Source organism: Rhododendron vialii, chromosome 12a (genome assembly GCF_030253575.1).
Source record: "Rhododendron vialii isolate Sample 1 chromosome 12a, ASM3025357v1".
Classification (NCBI taxonomy): domain Eukaryota; kingdom Viridiplantae; phylum Streptophyta; class Magnoliopsida; order Ericales; family Ericaceae; genus Rhododendron; species Rhododendron vialii.
In genome coordinates this window covers 26,115,649-26,123,253 of record NC_080568.1, presented here as the reverse complement: position 1 = coordinate 26,123,253, position 7,605 = coordinate 26,115,649, and the positions used below count along the sequence as shown (strand labels likewise).

General features: G+C 40.0%; 1 protein-coding gene across 1 annotated transcript; it reads right to left on the bottom strand.

Moving 5' to 3' along the window:
• Positions 1-3,349: 3,349 nt before the first annotated feature.
• LOC131309602 (PR5-like receptor kinase) lies at positions 3,350-6,343 on the bottom strand. Its single transcript, XM_058336211.1, has 3 exons — positions 6,260-6,343; positions 5,985-6,047; positions 3,350-4,574 (listed from the first exon to the last, which is right to left on the bottom strand). The coding sequence occupies exons 1-3, from the start codon at positions 6,341-6,343 to the stop codon at positions 3,462-3,464; spliced, it is 1,260 nt and encodes a 419-aa protein (XP_058192194.1). The 3' UTR covers positions 3,350-3,461.
• Between the last annotated feature and the right edge of the window lie 1,262 nt (positions 6,344-7,605).

The window sequence follows — 7,605 nt, the reverse complement described above, 5'->3', positions numbered from 1 at the left end:
AATTAGGGTTTCTTCTATTTCTTGCATAATGATTAGTGAGTAGTCGTTCAGGTAGAGTCGCGAGGTGATTAGCACATCGTAGCTAATTCGGGCACTGCTCCTTTTATCAAACTATTAAATTAAACGATTTTAGATTGGAAAATACTTTCCGCAGACGAACCTGGGCATCGTCGGAGCCCATGTGAACGGGAGAATGGGGGTCCAAAACTCATTCTTCGCTGCGCATGGGTATACGGCGACCATAGGGTCTCGCATCTTGCGGGGTATCTATTTCAATATAAAATTAAATGTTTTCAAGAACTCCAAACAGAGCAGGTTAACCCGGACTGGTTACGAGTGCTATGAACCCTACGACCGTACCTTCTTTTAATTTTCTAGAAAAGCACATTCAATTTTCTTGTTTTAGTTAATCTCTCAATCAATCGTCAAAGGGTGGCTACCTAAGAGCCCGTTTAAATTATAATCACCCGAGTTTTTAATCAACACACATCACCGTCTTTGTGGATTCGACTCCGGTCTTACCGGATATTGTGCTACGACGGTCTCCGCCCTACGCTTGGGGCAACCCATTATTTTAGGACTAGGATTCCGTCAAGCAGTAGGCTGCAAGGTTTGGCTCTGGGCATGCAGGACCAAGGAAGCAATCGCTTCGTCCCTCTAGATTTTGGTCCAAAAAAGGGGCCCCAAGTTATTTTGGTTATATATATATATATATCAAAGTCTTCATTATGAAAAATCGTACTAGTGGTCTCAACTACTATTAGCGCAGCTAGCGCTTGTTCCTTCCTTTCCTAGTGCCGTGTGTTCAAATCTTTAGCCATGTATGTTGAAAAAAATTGTTACTAATTTAGTAATTTCCTTAAGTCTTCTTTTACTGCACGGCACAAGAAATTAGTTAAAATGATATAAATTGATCACTTTATGTAATTTTGCAGTTGAAAAGTACAAATGTCATCTATAAGCCATACGCTACTACAGTTGATTTATATCAAATTAAGTATCTTATTTTCCAGTAGACGGTGTCGTCGTTGCCGTCGATCTGATTCTATTATGGTGGTGGGGCACAAATCGTGATCAAACACGGAGGCAACCACTCTTTGATCGATCTGAAGTGATTGTGAACGTCCTTGCCATCATCTCCATGTTGCAACCACTCATTTGGCTTCAGAGACCATAGGGCCCGGGCTTACTCGACATCTTGCAGAAATAGTACATTTGTAGATTATGGTTGTAACCATTATCTTTTGGCTTCAATTTTCAAGGTCAATTTGTGCAAATTCATGCATGTATAAACTCCACCCCACCGCCTGTTCTCAGCCTCCATCCCTTTCTCTAGTTTCCGGCTTGGTGTTGTGTTTTGGGGGTGGGGCTGCCGCCCCCATGCCCCACCCTCGCCCGTCCCGTTCCCTGCCCATCACTGACCTTCATCTCCACCGCCGGCCTTACCATAGCCTTGCTAGAACTCGCCCCCTCCACTGCCTCTTCCTCTGCCTTTGTCGCCTCTTCCTCTGCCTCTGCTACCTCTTCCTCCAACCACCACCAGCCGTTTCCCTCTTTTGGTAAGGGTTTATGCTTGGGCCAACGAGGAGATGACGTTGGGTGGTTTGGGCCCCCCGACGCAATAAGGCTCCGGATTTCGCAGGCGGCCGGCGATGGAGCTTGGTTTCATTCCGGGGAAGAAGCCGAACAGCTTCCAGATCTGTTTTGTTACTCTTTGCTATGACTCAATGGGGCGACTCAGCGAGTCAACCCAGGGCTGTAACTCAGTGAGTTGGAGGCTGTTCAGTTTTTTTCTTTCTGTTTTCTTTTATGTTTTTTTTTGGTAGGTTGTCGATTTCATCCTTGCACTTGTTGTTCGAGGTTTGAGCTGGGGTTCTTTGGAGCCTCTACTTCTGAGTCGCTGACAGGTCTCTCATACCAGCACGTAATGTAGGTTTGCTTCGGCAGAGTGTCCTAAAGTCTGTAGCCTGTGTGTTTAAAACAGTAACTCGTGTTTCGATTTAGTAGTTTTGGGAGCCTTGTATTTCTGATGAAATCTTTTCCCTTGGGGTGTTGAAATGAAGTGACATTTTCAAAAAAAAAAAAAACTACACGCACCTTCATTACATGCATTTCTATTCCACATTTTAGCTACTTTTATCACTTTTCTTAGGTTCTCCTCTTGTGAGATTGCAAATTCAATTGACTCTGGAACATGGCATGCATATCGCTCGGTTGAGCCTCGAATTGTTCTTGAGCTAATATGGCACCTTCTTGTTAATCTACGAGATTGTCAAAAATCTTCATCTTGAAAATGATTATGACTTTGTACTGCTCTTAGGAAGTGTGTCCCGATGACCTATTTTCATTTTTCCTCTGCATTTTCACCTGTATATATGTAGTCAACAACATTCACTATTGAAGGAGCGAGTTTTTCTTCCCTGCCCCTGAGTGGTATGGGCGCATGGATCTGGGAAATTTTTGGGTGTCAAGTGGGTATCACAGGGCCGTGTCCACATGATGCCCGAGTAGCGCATCCGGGTCTTCCAAAAGTGTGTTGGACGACCCAGATCGATTGAAACCCTCTCTCTCTTCTCATCCCACCACTCTCTCTCCTCTTTCTCTCTCTCCAAATCCAAGAAATCCAAAATGGAAATTGACGGCTCGGATGCATGCGCTGCTTGAGCAGCACGTGGTGCCTGCTCGGCACCCAAAAATTCCTTCATGGATCAATACCCCCGTAAATATGGACTTTAAGATTGAAAAATGGGTAAATCTCAGCCATTAGATCAAAACCACCCACAAAAACGAGATGATTTAATGATTTTTCCAAAAAAAAAAATTGTTATTCTAACTACACAAACTGGCATTACATACAATTTGCTATGATTACACTTACTAAAATGTATGACCACACTTACTAAAATGTATGACCACACTGACCATAATATATGGCCACACTTAATCTGAGAAGAATTCAACCAATGATTGAGGGCAAATGGGGACATGGATGCCTCCAAACCGGATGGGGCATCATAGCCGGATCCAAGGAAGATTCGTGTAAAAGGAAAAAAAAAGCATTAATTCATGTCAAAATCTGTTACTGCTACCATACATACACTCATAGTGTTCAATACCTAATTTCATTAACTGAAGGGGTACAAGATGATATATAAACAAACATCTATGATACATGAAAACCAAACTTTAGAAGTAAATTAAATCATCAAGTATGGGTACATTAATCATGTGCAGTTGCAGATAAATTCCAATGGCATATTGTATCACAAGAAATGTATGCAAACATTAACTGACAAAATTTTTGGTCTAAAAAGAGCTTCACACTTTTTGGAACTAATCAAAGTACTGTTGATTTGACAACATGAGGAAAATCCTTTAATTTGGAATTAAGCTCCACATTTTTTGATCATGGGAAGTGGAAATTTCATTTTCCCGGGAAGGATGAATGCATTGTCGCAATGTCATGACGTGAGTGGAGAGGAAGAATCCACCGGTGCTCTTGGGGGAGAAGACAAGAAAGGCTTGGGTGGGACTTGCAAAGACTCCAGGCTCCCTTCTAACATCTCCACCACCCGACTCATCGATGGTCGGTGTGAAGGATCAGTTTGTATGCACCACAATCCAACTATTATCAGCTTCCTTGAACTTGCATTTGCCTCATCCTCCATAATTCCATGCAATCCGAGTTCTTCATCTAGCTCAAGACGCTTGTATATCCAATGTGGAAAGTATATTTCACTCATACGATCAACCTCGACACTAATGTTCTTTGTTGCTCCAACCATTTCTAGAACCATCATTCCATAGCTATACACATCAGACTTGTGTGAAACCCCACCAAAATTTCTACTAAATACTTCTGGTGCAATGTAGCCTATTGTTCCTCTTGCACACGACAATGATATGATACTCTCTTTTTGTGGGCACAGTTTAGCAAGGCCAAAATCAGATATTTTTGGGCAAAAATCCTCATTCAGAAGAATATTATGAGATTTTATGTCAAAATGCAAAATTCGTGTGTTGCAACCTCGGTGTAAGTACTTCAACCCTCGGGCAATACCAACTGCAATTTGGTACAATGCTTTCCAATCCAATTTGGTACAATGTGTCAAGGAACCGCCATCATGAATGAATTTTTCAAGAGATCCATTAGGCATGAAGTCATATATGAGAACTCTATGGGAACCCTCGAAACAAAACCCAAGAAGAGTCACAATATGAACATGAGAAGTTCTACTAATGGTTGCGACCTCATTAATGAACTCATCTCCATTGTCTTTCAACCCTTTCAAAACCTTCACTGCCACGAGGCATCCGTTTTCTAACTTTCCTTTGAAGACACAAGCAAAGCCTCCCTGACCTAGTTTAGTTCCGAAGGAATTGGTAATTTTCTTAATGTCAGAATAAGTGTATCTTTTTAGAGAAAGAGGCCCACAATTCTTCAGAAATGCCTCAATGTTTCGGTAGTTCTCCGTCTTAGGTTTCCAAAAGAATGCATATTCACTTCGTTTGAGTTTCTTGATGATAATGTAGAACAACAAAATTACTGACAGTGACACCTGTAGAACCAAATCCTACATGAAAAACATTGTGAGATTGCGGTATTCGACATTGTTTGGCCTAAGAGAAACCGTGAAAAAATTTAGCCGGGGGGCGTATTACTTACTATTACCTATAGCAATCTTCCGTCGCACATTCCATCCATCAACTGCAACAACAATCATGAAAACAGTATAAAGGATAGAAGAGGGGCATCATCAATTTTCAATTAAGTTTTGGCAATATTTAAGGAAAGTCAAATTTCATGACAAGTAAAAATTCCGGATAATCCACTCTTCATCGTGTTTAGAGGATTACAGTATAGATTACGTTAGAAGGATATAATCCTTTAAACTGCAATTTGTTGAGGCCGGGTTTAGGACTCCGTTATTTATGAGGCTTCTCCGTTATTTGACCATTGACTTTCGAATTGCAAAAAAATAAAATCGTTAATTAAGTACATCCGGCCGGGGTTGTTCATGGGGAATGTCCTCCGACGATCAAGTCAATAACCCGACTCTCCCCAGTTTTATGGAATACGCTTGGCTTGAATAGTTCTTACTCACCGTCTCTCTTTATCGATCTTTGGCGGGATGTATTACGACTGTTGAATATTCTTGTGATGATTCTGACTTTTCAAACTTTGCCTTTGTCGACTATGCGTATTGCGAGTGATATTTATTTCTATCGATCCCCCGCAATTCATCTTTGAATTAAGGCATCGCATTTTGCCTGATGGAAAATGAATCAACAATTGATCAACATTCCTACGGAGAACTCGTCGACGGTCCTATATTTACTTACAATTTTTCAAAATAGTGAAAAATAGTAAAACAGTGCAGGAAGGACTTCAATAGAATATGCTTCTTTCTAATACTATATGATCAGTTTTTCACTATACAAGCGAAAACTTCATCATGAAGAAGAAGCAAATACTAGCATTATAGATCAAGAGTTTGAATTCTGTACTGCACCGGCCGGTACGTACTGATATTGATCAAATCCGGTACCTTACCCCTCCAATTTCATCCCGGCTCAAATACCGGTTGATATCGGCAATACTGCCGGTACCAATCAATACCAAATGGTACCGGTATTCCCAACCAGTACCATACCACTTTGGTACCAACTAATGCTGGTCAATACTGGACAATACTGAACTACGTTTCTTTAGCATGAATAGAGCAAACCGGTCAACGGAGGTCAACATCATCCAACTCGTGAATCCGATTTTCGTGGTTCATATTTCTATATGTAGTTCAATGCAATTTGGAGCTCATAGTCTTGAAAAATCGCAAAAACAACAAACGGAAGTAAATATCTTCTCATTCGTGAATCAGATTTGCGTGGTTCTTGTTTCTATATGTATTTCAATGCAATATGTTATGCTAAATTTTTTTTGAAGTGGAGAAATTACACTAATAACGATAAATTCGAAACAGTACCTGACATCTCACCGGAACAGATACGCACCGTATTTGTAGGAAAACCGATACTCTAGCCCCAACCTATTCTGAACCTAGCAATAGACATTCAAAAAAATCCCATTTCTATACGTTATCCCTTTTCCTCTGTTATTCTCATTAATTCGAACAATACGTGTAGTATCGCGAACACCGATTTTGAAAAAAAGCATAGCTAAGCCCCTAACACTGTCAATCATATATTACACAGCCTATGACCTGAAATAAGCGGATGAGAAAGTAGAGGGGCTGCATACCAGAACTTTGACAGGTCGCGGGATAAGTAAGATCGCGGCAATGGCAAGCAAACTCCATCGAATCCGATCCACAAATCCCACCATTGTTCCGTCATTATCAAGCGTAAAGGGAGCTAAAATTTGGCAAAGGACTTTATCCCAAAGGTAAGAAAATGTGGCCACTGTAGACTACCTGGTCATTCGCGAACGAAATGCTCGAAATTAGTACCAAATAATATGGGGAACATCAACGAAAATGAATCAGATTCGAGCATAGTTCACCCACAATCATTCACTGGGCGAAACTCATCTATATATTATCCACAATCATTTACTGGGCGAGACTCATCTGCATATTATCCACAATCATTCACTGCCAATAGTTGTGAATCTGGTGTCGAACCTAATTTGGTAAGTCTTTTATTATGTAGTCATTTAATAGACTAGTATCCATTTGTCCATTCACTAATTATTATAACTAAACTATACAGGCTGCTGGATGGTCAACAAATCCAAATAGTGTTCAGGCCCAGATCCTAGGCAGCAACTTTGGAGGATGGTCAACAATTCCCGTCAACGGTTCTGAAGGGTAAATGTAATCGTATGTAGTTTGCACTACAAGAAAAATGAAAATTTGTGACGAAAAAGTGGCGACGAAATTTAATTTTGTCACTAAATGAGTATATTTGGCGACGAAAAAATAAATTTGTCACTGTTTTGACAACTTCCGTGACGAAATAATTTCATCACCAATTATACTTGTTTAGTGACGAAAAAAATATTTTCGTCGCCAAAGGCTCCCATTTGGTGACGAAATACATTTTTCGTCGCCGAAAACTTAATAAAGGTGACAAAATTATTTTTCGTCGCCAAAGATAATCATTTGGTGACAAAAAATATATTTCGTCACCAAATGAGACCAATTTAGTAACGAAATATTTTTTTCGTCACCAAATGCTTAACTTTGGTGACAAAAAATAATTTTGTCACCATTTGTACACTTTCAGCGACGAAAAATATATTTCGTCGGCAAATGGGTACCTTTCGTGACGAAATTTATGAATTGCGCTTTGTCACTAAATGTATTTCGGACATAACTCTTTACTAAAAATTCAGATTGAGATAATTCAAATTGGGTTTGAACAATAACTCAATTGCCTACAACTTTCATGTTTATCAAAATTGCTAATTTTAATGTTTAAAGGTTCAACATTACATTCGAAATATAGTATCATGTTAAACATATATGTTATATATTAGATATTTCAAATATTTATTGAAAAGTGTGTGTGGTGCAGTTGGTCGGAGCTTGCGCGAAAAACTTAAGCGACTCGGGTTCGAAACCCAGCAGGAGCAAGAAAGAAGGA

What these genes read in the sequence shown, in the direction of transcription:
- LOC131309602 (XM_058336211.1), bottom strand. Translation starts at nt 6,343, where the DNA reads ATGGTGGGATTTGTGGATCGGATTCGATGGAGTTTGCTTGCCATTGCC. An exon ending in CGCGACCTGTCAAAGTTCTG is followed by an intron (nt 6,048 to 6,259) that starts GTATGCAGCCCC and finishes GGTTCAGAATAG; the next exon opens with GTTGGGGCTAGAGTATCGGT. An exon ending in CTGTTCCGGTGAGATGTCAG is followed by an intron (nt 4,575 to 5,984) that starts GTACTGTTTCGA and finishes TTTTTCATGTAG; the next exon opens with GATTTGGTTCTACAGGTGTC.